General features: G+C 35.8%; 1 protein-coding gene across 1 annotated transcript in view; it reads left to right on the forward strand.

Annotated features, from left to right (window-relative positions):
• The window catches only part of ZDHHC17 (zinc finger DHHC-type palmitoyltransferase 17), a 79,768-nt gene that overhangs the window by 51,738 nt on the left and 8,571 nt on the right, over positions 1 to 19,459 (forward strand). The window contains exons 9-13 of the mRNA XM_062584724.1: positions 140 to 282; positions 6,302 to 6,402; positions 14,212 to 14,336; positions 17,326 to 17,388; positions 18,751 to 18,844. Of these exons, the coding sequence (XP_062440708.1) occupies positions 140 to 282; positions 6,302 to 6,402; positions 14,212 to 14,336; positions 17,326 to 17,388; positions 18,751 to 18,844 (526 nt within the window). The remainder of the gene's footprint in view (positions 1 to 139; positions 283 to 6,301; positions 6,403 to 14,211; positions 14,337 to 17,325; positions 17,389 to 18,750; positions 18,845 to 19,459) is intronic.

Consider the following 19,459-nt stretch of genomic DNA (forward strand, 5'->3'; position numbering starts at 1 on the left):
AATATGCAGGGTTTTTGTGTTAGGTGGGTGTAGTTTTTTCAGACAATGAAGTCTGTCCACGCTGCAGGTTTAGGAAACGTCATCTTTTTGTTGTGACAAGTAAAAATAAATTTTCTTATTGGTATCTGTTTCTATACAGGAATTCCGTCAGAAGGTGATGCTGGGAACTCCTTTCCTGGTTATTTGGCTGGTTGGGTTTATAGCAGACCTTGACATTGATTCTTGGCTCATTAAAGGGCTGATGTATGGTGGTGTTTGGGCTATGGTGCAGTTTCTTTCAAAGTAAGTGTTTTACAACAACACTGTCTATTTAGTGTGTACAGAAAAAATGTTTAGTTGGCATCTTGTTTATTTAATAAATAATCTTAAATTTTTATTTTTCATGTGTGTTTTTGAATATGCAACACTTGTCTGTTGGATTTTTTTTTTTTTTTTTTTTTTTTTTTTTTGTCGCTACTTCAGGGAAAAATCTTTTGCAGTTTAGCTCTTTTAATGCTCTGTGATCTTACAAATAGCCATTGAATTACTCTGGGTGAATATTACTGAGTTAACAGAAGCTAACAACAGAATCGAAATGCAGTCAGTCTCCAGAGGAGGGTGCTGAATGTCTGTCTCAGTCATCTGTATGAGTTTTGAAGGAAACAGTCAAGGGGAAAGTTATTTAAAAGGAATAGGGAAAAAAAAAAGTACCAGTGTGCTATTAATTTTTTTTTTTTTAAGAATTAAAATACCCCAAAATATCTAAGATTTACAAAGAGAAACGTAGATATAGGACTTACAGCTTCTGTTTTTGCCAAGAGGGATGATTAAAGGAGAAGGCTTCTTTCTAATAATATATATTGTAATTTGTTACCTAATCATAAAGAATTTTAGTTTTCTGTGTAAGTGCATGTGCACACACACATTTATGAGTACTTTTAAGTATCTAAGTGCACATGCATCTTTCAACAGATTCTCAGAATCTGTGGACTACATCTGTACTTAACATTTCATATATATGTAAACCTAGTATTTCCTCATGCTTAAGACCTTTTGTGTTTTTCTGTTATTGGATGCTGTGTCCGTTAGTACCATTTGCTCCTCCTTCTTTTCCCTTTATAGAGAAAAGGAAAATTCTGTGAATTCTGTGTATGGGAATCATTCCCATACATACCTTGCTTGCAAACAGCCATTGTCAAAAACTCGTTGGCACTTTTTTTTTGGGGGGGGGGGGGGGGAAGCTGTGCACACAGGACAGACAGACAACAGGGCTAAGATAACAGGCCTAAGGGACTCTTCATGACTTTATCTTCAGAGTATGTTGGGTATTACTATTGCTTTCTAAATAATCTTCAAGCCAGAGGAAGAGTATCTGTGTAAACCTGATCCTCTCTGATTTAAAGATCCCCATTAGAAACATCTTTAGGAATCTTCTGAGTTCCTTGGAAAAGTACCTTCTTGTGACAAAGAAACAAGCAAACATCAAGCTCATGACATTGTCTTGTTTATATCACTTACATTTTCACACAGATGGGAAAAATCTCTGCTCATTGTCTGAATTCTAGTTTCCTGAAACAGTATTTTTCTGATTAATGCAATTGTCTTTCATTGATAAGTGTGCCAAAAGTAAGTAGTTTTCCATGACAGCTTGGCTGCGTTGCATACAGTGGCAAGGGTGGTTTTAGCTGCCTAGGTAGCCTCTCACAATACATGCTATGGAACTGGGATCTCTGTTTCTCAAGGCACTTGGAATGTCCAAGTTGCTATTAGACATTCTCTTCTAATATACTCCTACGAATTAGATATTCTCATATCTATACTCATTAACCTAGTGAGACTAACTAGTTGTTACTGTGCAAGCCATACTCTTGGTATGAGAATGCATGGTACTCTTATGCCCATTTCCATTCTCAGAATCAGCACTTTCTACAGATTGCTATTTTTATTTCTCAGGATTGTTGAAGTTGGAAGGGACTTGAGATTGTCTAGTTCAACCCTGCTTCAAAGCAGTTGATCCTGCCCAATACAAACAGCCATCCTGCTCAAAGCAGGAGCAACTACAGCAGATTGCTTAGGGCTGTGTCTAGTTGTATTTTGAACCTTTCAAGAACGGAGATGCCACAGCCCCGGGCAATCTGTTCCAGTGCTTGACCACCTTCACACTATAAAACATTATTCTTACGTTTAAATGGTATGTCCTGTACTTCAGTTTGTGCCTATTATCTCTTGCCCTTTTAGTGGGTGTCACTGAGTGACTCCATCTTCTTCATTTGTTCTCATTGGGTATTTGATTAAAAATGTACCCAATCCAGCACTCTCAGCCTCACCTCATATGTCAGATGCTCCAGTGCCTTAATCATCTTCATGGTCTTTGCTGGACTTATAAATCCATGTCTGTCTTGTACTAGGGACCCCAGGGCTGGACCCAGCACTTCAGATGTGGTTTTGCTAGTGCTGAGTCGAGGGGCATAACCGCTTCCCTTGACAAGCTGTCATAACTCTGCCTAATGCAGCCCAGGAGCCTCTCTTTTTTCTGCTGATATAAGCCTTGCTTGTGGCCCTTCATATTGCTTGCCAGTTTCTGCTCCAGATGGGCTTTGGCTTTCCTAAACCCTTCCCTGCAGACTCAGCCAGTGTCTGTATTCCTTCTGGGTCACCTGACCCTGCTACCACCTCTTGTACTCTTCCTTTTTACATTTGAGTTTTATCAGAAGCTCCTTGCCCGTCCATGCAGGCCTCCTGCCAGCTTTCCTTGACTTTCTTCACATTGAGATGAACAATTCTTGAGCTTAGAGGAGATACAACTTGAAGATCAACCAGTTCTCCTAGATCCCTCTTTTCTCCAGGACCATATCCCATAGGACTTTTCCAAGCAGGTCCCTGAGCAGGCTGAAATCTTCTCTCCTGAAGCTTTTTTGCCTTGCTCCCTTCTTAGGATCCTGAACTCCACAATCTCATGGTGACTGCATGGCCAGTCACCATGAATGCAAGCTAAGACTGCCCCCAGCTTTCCCTTTTCCCCAAGCAGTTCTTTTGTGTTTGTAAGTATGAGGTCCAGCAGAGCCTTATCAGCTCCTGCATCAGCTGTGTTAGGAATTTACCATTAAAGCAATCCAGAAAGTTTCTGGAGAGCAAGAGCCTTGCTGTGTTGCTCTCTATGAAGCCCAGGACATGCAACTGTGAAACTTCTTTCAGTGGTCTGAAGAAGGCCTCATCTACTTCTCTCTGTTCAGATGGTCTATAGCAGACACCCACCACAACATTGTCACCTTCCCTTGAATCTTAGCCCATCCATCTCCAGGAAAAGGTCCATGCATGGAATTGTACATACGGGGAAGTTACCCTTCCTTGACATCTTGCCCTGTCATTCCTAAACAGCTTTTGTCCATCTGTGGCTCTCCAGTTCTATGAGCTATCTTGGTATGACTCTGTGATCCGGATGAGATCTTAGCCCTGCAGCTGTGTATGGACCTCTAATTCCCCGTTGTTTGTTCCTTGTGCTGTGTGTGTTACTGTAGAGGCACCTCAGTCACCAAGTCATGCTGATTTCCCAGGAAAGAGCGTGAGCGCCTCCCCCGTAGCATTGTCCTCTTGGCACTTCGCTATTTGTGTGTATGTGCCTGACAGGGGTCCACTTCAGCCCTATATTGCTCGTCACGAGCTCACTCTTTTTCACCCTGTACCCTTTGCTTGCCATTCCTGTCCACCACTTCCTTGCTTGATGGTGGGTTGTCATCTCCCTCCCCTATCATTCTTGGTTTGAAACTTGCCTTACCAGGCTAGTCAGCCTGTTGGTAATGATGCTTTTGACCCACTTGGTCAGGTGGGATCCCATCTCTTCCCAGTAGTCTTCAATCCTCAGAGAGGGTTCAGGGGTCATAAAAACTAAATCCCTGCTCTCAACACCACCTGTGTGAACAGCTGATGACCTGCAGGATCCATCCATGCCTCCTCAAGCCCTTCCTCCTCATTGGCAGGATCAAGGAGAAAGCCACTCGGGCTGCCATGCCCGTCGCCCTTGCTTACAGCCCAATGTTTATGCTTGACACACTCCAGGCCTCCCCTGGCAGTATTTCAGGGGCCCACATGGCAAAGCAGCAGCAGGGGAGTTGAGGGCTGGGTACGCTACGGCAACCTCTCTGCAAGGTCCTGAGTCCAAGTCCCTGGCAAGCAGCAAACCTCTCTAGACAGTAGGCCAGGTTGGCAGATGGTCCTTTGTCCCCTGCAGGAGGGAGCCTCCCACTACTGTCACTCACCACTGCCTCTTGGTGCAGCTGTGGGCCTCAGGCTCAGCTGGCTCAAGTGCTGTTTTAGACACTGCTCCCTGTTCCCCATCTGCATGGGATTCTCCATTTCACAACCTGATAAGGACAGACACTGCCTGCCCGCTCTGGGGAGTTTAGGCTCTGGTCTCTGCAGGGGCTTGGAGACGATGTGCTTAGTCTCTTTTTCAGATCGTCTCTGTTGCAGTGCAATGTGCTCTCCTCCTCCTGCAGCTCTTTATCTATCTGCAATGCAAGTCCTCAACCAGCACGATCTCCTGCAGGCAAGGCCACAATTTCATCAAGTTTCTCAAGATTTATGTTTCCTTGAGTTTTATACTTTTGACCTATCTGATGTGTATTTGTGTTTAACATTCTTTCACTTTCTCTTGTTCTTTCTTTAATGTTTAGTATAAATGTTTTTCTAGGTGCTTTCTATAAAGGCCAGAACTGAATGAAATTGCAGTTACTTCTGCTATTGTTTTATTAGTATTCCCTTTCCCTGTTGAATTTTCACTAACCCACTTAGCTGCTTTTTCTCCATGCTACTTTCACAAAGGAAGAATACATAGAAGCCACTAAAAGAAAGGTCACTGCTGAGTAACTAATACGTATTGAGATCTATCTACTCTTAATAATTAATTTACTCTCTTAGCTCATGTTTCTTATAGAATTTTCTCAGAAGTTACTCAAAAGTAGCCTTTAGTAGACAAAGAGAAAGTTACTGTAATGGAGTAAAATGAGAACTGCTTGGTGCACAAGTTTGTCCAGAGCAACCCTGAGGATACCGTCAGGACAAAAAGCCAAATGCGTCAATTGCACCTTTGATAAGGAGATGAAAGAAGTTCTATTTCAAACAATTTAGCATTTGAGAATGTAATTTTTGATATGTTTAGCAATTTTTCCTTGAATACCAAGTCCTGCTTGTTCACGTAATTTGTGTCAGCTAAATTCAAATTTTTTTCAGAATATCCTTTAATATGCAAGATGATAAGAAGCTGAAAAGAATTCAGAAGGCCTACTTTTTAAAATTTTGATTGAAGAAGTAACTTTCTGCCTTAGAATTTGACAAATTTACTAATGCAGGAACTGAACTCAACAGTTTTACCTCTGACTTTCTGTTGGCAACTGTAACAAAAGCAAAAGACTCAAGAATCAGAAATATTTGAAATATGTAGACTGATAACACCAACATCTCTCAATTTTTTTCCCTTATGGAGGTAATTTTAAAATGTATTTTTTGGTGTATGGGTTTCTTAAATATCTTTGGCATTGAAATCACAGAATCACAAATCTCTAACGTAAATGCCATTTCCAATCAATGTCCATGCTGTAGGCTAGCAATCTCATTGATTTCTAATTGCTTTCAAAGTGTGGTTTTAGAATAAGTATTTAAACAGTCTACATTTCTTGTCCAGTTTTAGATTGCTGTGGTGTTGTTGACTTGTGAAATATGCTGAAACTGAATCATGGTTATCCTTAATTAAAAAAAGGGGGGAGGGGGGATGGGAGATGAAGAGGGAGAAGAAAACCCACCATATTTTCAGTGTTACTTTGAGTAATTCCAAAATGATCAAATCCAAGATTTTTTTTTCTGCTGGGAGGACTGAGTATTTTGTCTTTTTAATGTATTTAGTAAAGATTTTATAAGACGAGGAAATATGATGAGTATATATTAAAACAATGGTTAGTCTTTGTAAGCTGGCACTTGTATTTTTATAGATTGTTATTAATTCAACTATTAACATCCTATTTCAGGTGAAATACATATATTGTGTTTCAATATTGTGGCTGTCTGTGTCATTTATCTGAAATACACTTACATATCTACTTCAAATGTGAATTTTAATAACTTTCAGCAGTGACCATTCGGCTGAACAGGTTGAAGACAGGTATTCCTCACAAACTGTGAAGGTAAAAATGAAGAAAATGTTTTCATAGAGTATTTTGAAATATCCCATGTAGTTCTCTTTTTAACAGCAAGTGCTTTTCATGAGTGGTGGTTTGTGTTCCATTTTATAAATTGAAACTTATCATGGGACATCTCTGCACCTTTTCAGGTCATTCTTTGATCATTCCATGCACAGCGCATTGCCTCTTGGAATATATTTGGCAACAAAATTCTGGATGTATGTGACGTGGTTCTTCTGGTTTTGGAATGATATCCTTTTCCTGTGTTCAGTAATGTTTTTTTTTTCATATTAGTATTATGAGGTAATACCCAGAGTTATTCTACATAGGAAAACAAAGTAGTTAAAGTTTTAAAATAGCTATCTCCGTTAAAAATAAGTCTTCTGTGTTGATAAATATTATTTTTATTCCTTTAAAAATGTGCATGCTTAGTACTTTGCCTCAGTAAAGCTCAACACTCATTTACAGTGGTCTACAAAATCTTCTGTATTTTCTTAATTTATTAAATGGAAACAACTGTATAAAACATGTTGTAGCTGTGAGTAGACAAATTGTGATTTTTTTTCAAATGTCAGACACTGTGCTTTTCTGAAAAGAAATAGATAATATCCCAGTGTGTATTAAATCTAGTGGAAATAGCTTTATAATTATTTTTTCCCAAAGATTTCGTAGATTTCTCTTAACACAAACTTTAGATATATTTTTAACAGTTAATTGTATTTTCAGTCTTTGAAGATGTGTGTTAACAACACTAGAATATAGAGATTCTGCATATGCCTATCTCTTCGACTGTCTGCCTAGATACGAACATTTCATACTTACAGGGTAGAATTTGATTCAGAGTTCACTGAAAAATGTCATTTGCCTGCATTAAAGCGAGAGATTCAAATTTTTAAACTACTTTCTTGGGTATTGTAATTACAATAACTTAGAATTGGAATGGAGCTTTAATGCGTTTTTATTAAATTTTTAATACAGTTCTTCTAGTTGTGAATACTGGAAGTGAAATTAATATTTATAATAGATGTTGGCTTGGCTTTTTGAGAAATTGTATTTCTTTTCAGCCTCAAAGGAGTTGTAGCATGAAATAGGGTGGTAGTAATGCAACATTTTTATCATATTGTCAGTATGTTCTCAGATCTTAGCTATACGAGCCTCACGTTCTTGGGCTGAGAACACAAAGTAGACCCTGTTTTCATACTGCCTTTGGCTTCCGTGCTGATAGTGTTTGTAAATGTGCCAATGTGAGTAGAGCTATCCTGATATAATACTAAGAATCCCATGTGATGGGAGAGGACTGTCACTTAATGTTTTTCAAAAAAATCTGGTATCCAACCGATATGAAAATTTTTTCTATACATATTAACGTAAAATAGTTATTGAAATACAGGTATTGAAATAGTTATTTAGAAATGCTTGTCATTCTACCAGTCTCATGTTCTGACTTGTTTTCTAAATAATGCATACTATTTAATTAGATTTATTGGTAAGTGCTGAATGAAGAAAACAAGTACAATATGAATAACAAAAAGTTAAGTTAAATAGCTATACTTAAAAATGGAGATACACTTTTCCAGCTGTCATGCAGAGGAGTAGATACTGTCCAAGTGTGTCATGCAACTAGGCTGAAGCTGCTTTTCTGTTCTTTCTAATATGAAAACAAGCCTGACTTATGGCAAATAATAAAATACAGATTGTTGGGGGCAATTATAACTACCATACTGTCTCAGTTTTGAATCTCTGCCCTTTAAAATTGTTATTTTCTTTAGTAGTATTGGCAAGCATGCATTTCTGCGGTTTTGGGGCTGCAGATGCATTACTATGTTACTATGAAATGCGTTCTCATGCTAACGTTGCATCATCTGGAAACCAATCTAAGACTGTGTCCAGTGTATATGCAACTTTCAATCAAAACCAAGTACCATACCAAAATAGCTACCATGGCCTATGTGATAATGGCCGCTATCTTAATGTAGAAGGGTGTGCCTTAAAAAAGCACACTGTGAGAAAGCAAGCTGTCAAATTGAGATTTTTATCAACCTTTGTATGAACTTGGTGATTTTTTTAAATTCCATTAGCTGTTACTTTTGATTAGCATAACTTGAATAATTTTCATTGTTCACTGGAAGTAGTAAGCGTAGGAAATTAGTTAACCTAATATGAAAGTCTGACTTCAGAATAGTCAGTAAAATATTACACTATTTCTGTACGTTAAAATAGGTACCTCAAAACCTTTGCAACAGTCTTTTGTACACAAAAGTACAAAAAGCTACAAAACTAAAAATTTTGGTTACTATTAATTGCTCTCACTGGAGCTGACACAGCTGTGTGTGACAAATTGTTCCAGCGACTTGGTCCTTGAAGTCATCTTCCTTTAATTGATTATTTTAAATTGGAGGTCTCTGTAGGAAGGTTCCAAATTCATTTTTCTTCTTCTGGAAAATTGCCCTATAGCTTTACTGGAGAGGAGGGGAAAAAAAGAAAAAGTACATGCCTGCTCTATTTTTATAGCATGAGGCACACTGTTGCGGTTGGAGTAGGGACTCTTGTATTTTTACAGCTTTATATGATTACTTACAGCAGACCAGAGTACGACTATATACTCTGTAACATTGAAGTGATATCTGATGAAACTTGTCCTGGCAGTTTTCATAGATCTAGACAATGTTTTGGTCATAAATAAAAAGTTTCTAATATTAAGCAACTATCAGGAAAACCTTAAACATAATATTAAAAATAATATAAAAGTCTTTATTGTTATGTAACACAACAAAAAAGTGTTTAGTAAGAATTTATTTCTCTGTAAATCCTTTTAAGGTGTTTGGTTTTCTGATTTTAATTCTAATGAGGCAAAAACGGACAGTAGAAACTGTATCACAAACAACACACTCAAGCAAAGACTGACAGTGCTTTTTGTTGAATATCGGGGTAGTCACATGAAAAATAAGACCTGTAAATTATAAAACTTAATGATGTGTCTTTTAAATGAGCAATCTTGAAAGTAAACTCAGACATTTTATGTCAATCTAACGTGCTTTTGCAGATGTTTTCGTTCAACTGGATTTTTCTCAGCTGCTTCTGAGACTAGTGTATTTGTTAAAATAGAAATACTATTCTTGCTGAGAAAGTAAGTTATAGTTGATGTATTTTTGGAGTGGAAGCGTAGCATAGCATGAATTCATGTGTCTTTTGTATCTTCTTGTATTTTTTCTTTTTTCTTTCTTTCTTTTTCTTTTTTTATATAATTTTTTTAATCTTAGAATAACCAAAATTGTGTGTTAACACAATGCTTTTCAGAAGTCTGTTTGGTCCGCAGCAAAGAAAGTGTTACGTTTCACTCTGTCCATGTGTTCCCATCTTCAGTTTTTTGCAGAGTAGGAACAATTTCACCAAGGAAAGAAGCAGTCTTACACACTTAATCATTATATTTTAATTTAGTTTTATTTTTAAAACAACAAAAAAAAAACATTTGAAAGCAACTTTTTAATTAAGTGAGACTACAATTTCACATTTCATTCTTTCCCTTTAGCATTTGCAGGTAGGACGTTCCCTTTTGCCCTGTAAACGTTTAGGGCACGTGTCCTTATCTCAGTTGTTCACGCAGTCTGTTTTCAGTTGCAGCTGAACAAATATCACCTAGTATGTCAGAAGGGCCTTTCACTGCACTGTTTTTCTAAAATGTCTGGGTTTGTGGTAACACAATATATTCACAGTACAGGCTTTTTTGATTCTACCCCTTCCATTTGGTGCATCTGGGAGTTTGCAGTTTTCATTAATTGGTAAGCTTTTTTAGTATAGCATATGACTTTCAGTGCTGAGGTAATAAGATGATATAAGCCAAATTATTTACTGATTGATACTTCATTAGTTATCTTTAAGTGGGGTGATTGTTTTTAGGCAAAGGAAAGCAAACTGTGTGCACATTTTTTTGAGGCTGAATCTTTCTTAGCACTGAATGTAGGAGAGAATTCATGATTTTCGTGCTGTCACAAAGCTGTTATAGTGGTGTGGTGTTTTGAAAATTGTACAAGCCAATTGGCAAAGTTATGTAGGTAAAGCAAAACCATACATATTAATCAAAATTTTACAGTTAGCATCAGGAAAAAATAAAAAGAGTCCAGCAGTTGTTTCTGGAGAGAACCAAAGAAACCCAAAGCCCAAAATCAACTATTCACAATTTCTGTTGTCTTCTCTAAATATTTTTTTGTAACTAAAAAATAAAAAGTGTGAGTATGTGGGGTGTTGGCAGTGAAGAACTTTTTTGTGCAAGATGAGAGATTTTTCCTTACATTAGCTAGAGGATGGAGATATTTGGCAAAAAATGGGTACTGTCCAATATCTCGTCAAATGAGGCAGCTTGTGGACCTATCTGCTGCTGTTGTCAACGTGTTCTCTTGGATCCAACTATACAACTGGTGTTGATTGACAGATTCATTAGCTTATATCAATCTCTGCTCAATCACTGCTTTTACTAGCTGCAGATCATCTTCTTCAGGAGAAAGGGGCTTTACTGTTAGATTAACAGTTCATAGAAGGATGCATCTAGATATATAATGTGCAGTTTGGCTTGATTTCAGGCTCTGATATGTAGCTGGTGATGATGCTGGTGATTTGCATGTGTTTGGGCCTTTTCAAACAGATGGTGCAATTGATTAAAAAAAAGCTTGTCAAATGTTTACGTCGTTCATCAAGTTGGGGGGGGTGTTTTTGTTTTTAATTTTAATGAGGCAGTCTTTTTGGCTCATTTTTTTCTTGGAGTAATTATGCTGATTAGAACTAAAAGTAGTAAGTATTTCATGGACGTTTCTGCTTTGCCTCACACAGTGAAGGCTGGAGAGGCCTCGTAAAAGATGGCCAGTTGGTGGCAGTGCAGAAGGTAAATGTCTGCCAGTATCATGCTTTTTTCACGGCCCCTAATATGGTAATGTGCGTTTTCTTTGCCTGGTTGTAAGTAGTGAGGACATCAGGACAAAATGAGGCCTTGCCTCTGACGAAGCAATTCCCTACTCTGTAGGTAAAGCAGTGCTACAAGGGTTTCTTATGTTTGGAGAGTTTTGAGAAATGTCTGTGATACAAGTTGCTGTGGGTCTCCTTTGAAGTAAATTTGAGAAAAGAATTCAAGTTACATAATTTTAGGTACCTCTAGTATGGGCAGACATACCTAAGCAAGTTGTTTAAGCTCTATAGCCAGTGGAGAGAAATAGCCACTTCTAGGGCATTGCTTGTTTCATTAGTCTGTATATCTTGATGCTGAAGAAGGGTGGCAAGTAGCTGTTTCTTTTGATTATGTATAAAGGCAACCTGAGTGATTTAAGGTAGGTGAGAGGAATCCAGCAGTTGGAAGGCTTTATCCTTTTCCACATGAGATGCCAGAAATGTCCTAGAAGAGACAATTGTAATGTTCCTCCCCTGTTCAGAGCCTGCGTAGTTTGCAGCCCTTCTCATTTTTTCTTAAATCTTACAAGGGGCTTGTTTTTGAAAGTATTGATGAAAAATACTGCTGACTTTTTAGGCTTTCACCACTTTGTTACTGCTCATTTGATACCGAAGTCTCCTTTCCCATGTGGTCTTCCAGCACCTCCCAATCCTCAGCACCTCCCAGCATCTGAGCGCTTTCTCTGGAGCAGTTTGGGTTGTCAGCATGGCACTCATCTGCCATGACGTTGGGGAGAGGAGAGGCAGAACTCGGACTGTGCAGCAATCTCCTACGTTCTCCCTGGTTTTTATGATATACTTGTTTAATGGGGGAAGACAACACACAAAAAAGTTGTGCATGCTGAATTTCTACTCCTGCAGCTTGGATCCATGTTTGGCTTCATGGTCTCAGTGTTGTGTTGTCCAAATTTGAGTCAGTAAAAAAACAAGGGCAAAACCTTAAGGTCATAAAACCCTTTTACTAGATAGAAAATAAATTGTCTTTTCCCCTATCTTCTTTAGCAGTCTAGACATGACGTACAATAATGAGGAATGGTTCATATAATTTTTTCAGTTGTACCTTTGTTGTTTGTAACAGATGTCTGATTAAGGGATGTTTTTTAATGAAAAAAGTTTTCTTTGTTGTGGCAAAGCCACCAGTGATATATTTTCTTTATAATGCTAATATTAAGTGCTTAAAGCTAAACAAATAAGTTGAACTTGCTTATTCTTGGCAGCAGTTAGTTTTAGAAGAAAAACAGGAAGAAATTAGGTTGTATAAAAGTTAAACTCTGAGCTTTTCTTATGTAATGCATCAAATAGAACTGTGTGTGTCTAGGTTAAAGTATGCCTGCTATTTTTCCCTATTACAAACTTGCTAGAAATAGTTTGTTACAGGAAAGATTAATTAGCCTTTAGTGAGTTAATGCTAACAGTCTACTATGTAAGGAACGTGATTAAAATTTGAACTTAACTTGCCAGATTTCTTTATTGGAAATTTGCAGCCAGTCCTTCATTCAACAGAGAAGGGAAGCAAAATATATTCAGGATACACTTCACATTAATTTTGTTCTTAGTGTTTCAGAAATCAAAAGAAGTTTTATGTAAATTTATTAAAATTTCAAGTTTATTTCACATCATAAGAGCAGTGTAGAAGGATTTTAGAGGTTTACTGTTGTAAAGGTCTGTGTAGAACTCATAATTCTGTAAACTTATAATTTTTTCCATTTTATATTTGCTTGTCTCTGTACTATGTGGATTTGTTTAGCAATGGTTTATGAACATTTTTTTGTGAATAGTACTTAATGCCCTTCTTAAAAACTTTCTTACAAGTTTCTTTCCAAGAAACTTTCTTCTTCCATATATCATGTGTATTTTAATTTCAAAATTAATTTTTTTTTCAGAGCATGCACAAATGTTCTTGTTTTTTAAAAAAGCTTTTGGATACCACTTCAGTGCAAATTGCCACGTGATGCTTGTTTTTAAGTCTTTCATGCAGAGTTTTATAAAGCAAATGCACGTTAAACTTCAATTACAGAAGAAGCCTTAATGACTACCAAATTAGAAATATTCATCTAAGTAGCTCAGAATATAGTGTAGTTTGAATGTACAGCAATTGTGTCATAATAGTAAAAGTGTCCATTTTAGGCAGTTAATATTCTGCAGTCTTCTGCCAATGCAGCTTTGTCAAATATGATACCTCTTTGCATTTATGACTGACAGCTGATAGTTATTTTTAGTGTTGATCGGGTCTTTTGTAGACGTAGTAAACAGAGTAAATACCTGTTTTCTAGCATTTAGAGAAGAGATCTATCTGAAGTATTTGGTTTTCCAGCATCATTACTGTGAAATACTTTGATTATGTGAACAAATGTCAAGTTTTGTGACATTATGCATATTAGGTGGAAAATCATTCAACACAGGAAACTTGTTTTAAAGCTAATAGTTTATTTTCCATCTTTATATAGTAACTGAATTTTTAAACATTTCCAGGGAATGCTGAGTCCTATGTTTTTGTAACTATCAGTACATGTGTTAGTATGTTAAAAATAACTTTCACTGATGTGAAATGCAAGAATTGTGTTATAAAAGGACAAGGTTTCAGATGGTACCTTTCTTGGAGATAAATAACATTCGAGACATGGTTGCCATGTAATTTCTTTGTAGCACAATTCCTTATATGGCTAAAAGCAGTGTTATTTTGTCATCTAATTGGAATTTCGAACCCATGAAGACATAAGCAGTCAAATGAGTTTCTTATAAATAGAACTTTGAGATGTTTATTGTGAAAACAGGAAACACTTTAAGATAAGTTTCATGGAATTTAATTTATTTAAGCAAAGAAATAATGATAAAAACAACTATCTTTTTTTAGTGTGAATGCTTTAAAAGTGTCTCATGGAGAACAGCATTTTAAAAATAAATTTTCAAGTTTGAGCAATAGAGAAGACTAAATACAAAAGAAGTTCTTGCAATGGAACTTATTTGGTTAATTCAGAAAACTACAGTGACTCAAGAGCATTTGTTAAAAATTAATTTAACTTTGTATTTATTTCAAAATTACCAGTGTTATTAATTCATCCTACAGTGGTGTTTTCAAACAGCAACCTTGATTTTAAACTTTAGCTTCCTTGACTTCGAACACATCTCAATTTTTTCTTTATACATCTTCCATTCCTTGCTAATAGTGTTGCACTTTTCTACAATTTTGGAAAATCCTGGAAATCTGATCCAGGAATCATCAAAGCCACAGAAGAACAAAAGAAAAAGGTAACCGAGTTATTCTGAAGTTGTTGTCCTTAAAGGATGATTTACCTTCTGCCAGTTGGTCCAAGTAGTTTGCTATTTAGTACAGGAAACTTCAATAAGTTGTGTAACAGAACATCTAAAATCTTGAAAGGTTTTTCCTTCATTTGTCTTCCAGATTTTTTTTTTTTTAATTTGAAAACTCTCTTACTGGTCCGAAGTTGCATTGAATAATAAAATAAAATTGCAACTTAAATCTACAAGATAAAAAGTTCAGAAAGCACTTAGAAGAAAATGAAAATACGAAGTTAATGAATTTTGACTTAGTGAAACAAAAATGAACCCACTATGGAGTAAGTGTTAGTTACTTTGATTCTCTAAAAATTTTCCGTATTTTCTATCATCTCAAGTTTTGTTTACCTTCATGTCTAAATGTGTTTGTCTGACTGCCAAATACTTTAAGGATAAAATAAGACAAGCTCCTGGCAATCAGTTCTTTTTTGTCTTGGTTTGCATATTAGAGATAATATGTATGGTCTTACAGTATTTTTCTGAGACTTGATAACACTATTGTTAACAATTTTTTTATTGAAATGCATTTTTCTCAGCAGTCAAACTGAGTATTGAAAATGCCAAAATTAAAAACAGCAGAAATATTTTTTTGTTTTGTTTTGGTCAAGATTCCTAAAAATTCACATTCCACCAGAAATCAATGAGATTTGTACTTCTGGTTCACACTGATTTGTGAAAATACCTGTATGGATTGACATCAGACCTCTGGGTAATGTGACCATATATAGATAAAAATGTAATAGCATTTAAAAAATGTTGTGATTGTTTAGATGGCTTGTTTTTTGATATGTTGTTACTGGCTTTTCTTAGTAGGTGTGTACATTTACCATGCAGGTTCTTTTTCTATTTCTACCAAAATGGATTCTAGTCTAAGGACTATTCCTTCAACTGGACTGAATAATTACATACAGCTTAGAACAGTCAGCAACTGCACTCTGGTTCTAATTCAGTAAATTGCATAAATACACAATTAATTTGATCTGCTTGCATAAGTAGTTGAACATTGGCCTAAAACCTTTGCTGAACTAAACATGACTTGTAGAATGCGACTTCTTCAGTCACATGCGTATCAGTTTATAAACATTTTTTAGTGTTTTTTACACTACAGCTAATGGAATTACCAAACGATCTATTATCACCCACTGTGGGCATATGCTTTAACTTGGCTCAGTGTCATACTTTCTCCCCTGATTTCTAATCTGTCTCCAAATGTGTTTAGGTTAGGTTGAGTTAACCTTTAGCTGTTGAACAATTAAGTAGCACAAAAAATTCTTTTAATTCCAGATGACCAAGTTAAGTATGTTTGGAAATGTGCAGTAAGCAATATTTTCAAATGTTTATTCTTCTGATATGCCTTGCCCCTTTTTGGTCTAGTTACGCCAAAATAACCTGAGTTACCTCAAAAAAAAAAAAAAAAAATCACAGAGAATAGACCTCAGGTTTAAAAAGCACAGAAAACTCTCTCTGACTTGAGTACTCTTGAGTCTCTATGCATTATAAATTTTAAGGAAAGCTATATTTAAAAGTGTCTCTGCTTCTGCAAGCGTCTCTGCTTCTGCTCAGTTGTGTTCTCCTGAACTTTGGGATATCATTGGTAGAAAATTGCTGAACTCCGGTGTTGAGCATGACAACATGTAAATTCCTTTGTGTACTTCATTAGTATGTAGATACTTCCACTGAAGTCAAAGGAACTGTTTGTGAAATTCTCCAAAATGTATTAGAATATCAAAAGCTAGACCAGAAGAAATATAAAATTGTAAAGACTGTTCCAAATTGAAGATTGGCAGTTGGCTTGGATTGCAACCTCTTATTGCCCTGAGACCAGCAAAGAAAGCATTAAGTCTCTGATTTGCTCCTGAACTATTGATCGTCAGCTTTTACTGGCTATTTTGAGGAAAGAATTCCAGATTCTAGAATGTTTCTGTATGCTTTTCTGATTGGTTATTAAGTGGACTATCTTGGGGGGAAAATTTTGTAACTTATGCGAGTTCCAGCCAAGTTCCCCCTGTTACTGGTTATAATCTCGTTAAGAAAATGGTGTGTGACACACAAGGTATTCATGGTTTGAAAGTGGACGGTAGAGTAGCCAATTTGCTGTTAGGCTATTTATGCTGAAAGGATTCTTTCTGGATCAGGGAAGGCTAGTTTGGCAAGCAGGGCTTTCAGAAGATTTTCCAGATGTTGCAAATTTCATTTAAAATCTCTTTTGGCACAGATTTATTCACAGATTCAGAATGCTGAATTTAAAAGTTGTTGTAAACAGACATTTTCATTTCATGGAATAATAAATTGCTTCCTTTGCAACAGTGAAATGAATACTGAAGGACTGCACAAAATAAAAGGTTATCATTTCCTGTGAAGGAATAGGGATGTTTAAACAGATTATCTGTTTCTGAATATTACTTGATCCGTAAGTACGACATCATCTACAAGAGACAGGAAGTTTGGTTTGCATTATACCTTTCCTTTGTAGAAGCTCTAAAGGAATAGGTAAATATAAATTTGAAGGTTTTGGTGGAATACTTCTGGAAATAAAATCTGTTTTTTTAGAGTGACTGATCCTGCTAGCTTCCTGAAAGATTTTGTGTGGTCCTGTTCAGAAAATCAGCTTTGTTATTTTTGATAGATTTAACATCAGGCTAGTCACACTGGCGCTAACCACTGTGTAGATGTATCAGAATTAACATAAGCTTACCTTTTCTCCAATTAAATCTGAGTAGAATAGGAATGAGTATAAGCTAGAATTCATTCAGAAATAAGTCTCTGTATTGGTTTAATTAGGCAAGTTTAAGATCTTTTTCAGCTGACTTTGTTGTTCCTGTGTATAGAAACTGCCTGAGATAGAGTTCACGATCCCAGGTCTGAGATGCAAATACCATATTGGTTGTCAGCACTTGTCTATATGCTCAATTCTAATTTCATTTCTTTGTTTTTTCTGCAGACAATAGTAGAACTTGCAGAGACAGGAAGTCTGGACCTCAGTATATTCTGCAGTACCTGTTTGGTAGCGTATTTTTTTTATTATCAGTTGCAGGCCTGATTTTGTTTATGTTTTTTATACCGTGCCAAAATCAGATATTCATATACTGAATACATTTTTGCCTTAATCATGCAATTTCAAAGATGGACTGTATTTTCAAACTTTTGTTAAAGCGATTTTTTCAATAAATAATGTATCCGTACACACACACAAAAAAAAACTCTGCAATGGTAGAAGGAAAAGAATTGATCGTTGTACAGATGATTTACTAGTGTCACAATCCAAATAGCCAGTATATATAGCAAGAGAACTGATTAAGCGCAGAATAAGTTATGAAAGTCATGGAAGACTATTACCTCTATACCACCATTCTAAAGCAGTGTGGTGCATTGAGTAAAATATTTTTCACAAATGAATTGTACTTCTCAAAGCTTGGCAGCAATCTGAAAACAAAAATCTTAATTTTTGTACCGTCTTTCTCAAATTGGCAAGCTTTGTATCTGTTGGGCTAGTTATTTTTCAGTTCCACCACAAAACACTTGGAAAAAATAACTGTTTTAAAAAAAAAAAAAAGAAAAAGTAGCCAGTTTCACAGTAAATGTAATGCAAGTATTTCTTTTTTAGAAAGATAACTAATTAATATAAAATTAGCAAGGTTGTCAGTATTCTGCTATAACGCTCCATACTATGTAGAAGGCAGTTGATGCTAATTTTAAAAATTTCGAATCTTTTTATGCACTTACAGGTTACCATCTGTTAAGTGTTTTCTTATGGAAAACAGATTCTTAAAATTGAATCTGGAAGATTACAGATGTAACGCCTTAAAAAATTACATGTGTGTGTAGATAGGTAGATAGATCTCAGAATACTTAATAACAGTTTTCTTTTTCTTCATTGCCATTTTATTTCTTTCAGAATATAGCCTTTTAAAAATTTGGAGTAATTTAGCATTCTGAATTCCACTGAAATTTAGTCTTGTCTAATCCTATTCCTTTCTTTGGAGAAGTTAGTTACAGTTATGAATAATAAATCACAGAGTTCAGTCTCATACTATACTGTCATTGTAAAAAGCTGAAATGAAGCTAACATGCAAAGCTCAGTAACCGGAGGGAGTAGGAGAACTTTGTATGAAAAAGAAAAAAAAACTTAAAAAAAAGTGAAAATCATCATTTAAATAAGTTTGTATTCTACATATGTAAGTTTGTTTTCTATAGTATGTAGATCAAGTTTGATGCTAATTTTAACGGAGTCTTAGCCATCGGCCTGATGTTCTCTAAAGTGTTAACAACAGAAAAATCCATGTACATTTAAATCAAGATTCTTTTTCTATAATAAAACTGTCAGTTTTCTTTTAGGATTCTAAACAAACTTTAATATCCATTACAGATACGGAAGCCAGTGAGATCTAAACACTGTGGTGTATGCAATCGATGTATAGCAAAGTTTGATCACCACTGCCCATGGGTGGGTAACTGCGTAGGTGAGTAGTTTGCTAAAATACAATTTGTTTATAATAGTGAAAAAAAGGAAAAGACTTGTGAAATTGCCCATACATGTTGTGCAGAATTTTGTCTGTTCTTTTTTTTTGGTAATGACAGTGATCTGATTTCTGCAAAAGTCTGAGAAAAAAAAACTTATTGAGGGCTTTTGATAGAAGGAAAAGCATATTTAATTTTCAGTTTTACTTCTCTTCTACATACAGTTCTCTGCATTATTATCCTTTATAGTGTCTGTTAAATACACATCTTCAAAACCTTTTTGTTTCTAGTTCAATCTTTTATCTATATATTCTTATAACAACTCTAGCAGCTAAAAGACTTGTAGCTTAACTGCATTTTCACTTTGTGCAAAAAGGGTGTTTACACAACTATTTATCCTTTATGTGATATAAAACTTAAATTGGAAAATCATATGTAAAGAGAAAATTAATGTGAAAATATATGTAGTCAAAAACGTAATAATTATAGCAGTTAGATTCAGAGTGACTTCCCATTGAGTTGTTGCTCTCTTTTTGACCCCCATCTAGTCATTTATCCTCCTCAATGATAATAGGAGGAATGATGTATAACAGTCTAAAAGTCTAAAAATGCCACTA

Source organism: Rhea pennata, chromosome 1 (genome assembly GCF_028389875.1).
Source record: "Rhea pennata isolate bPtePen1 chromosome 1, bPtePen1.pri, whole genome shotgun sequence".
NCBI classification, from domain to species: domain Eukaryota; kingdom Metazoa; phylum Chordata; class Aves; order Rheiformes; family Rheidae; genus Rhea; species Rhea pennata.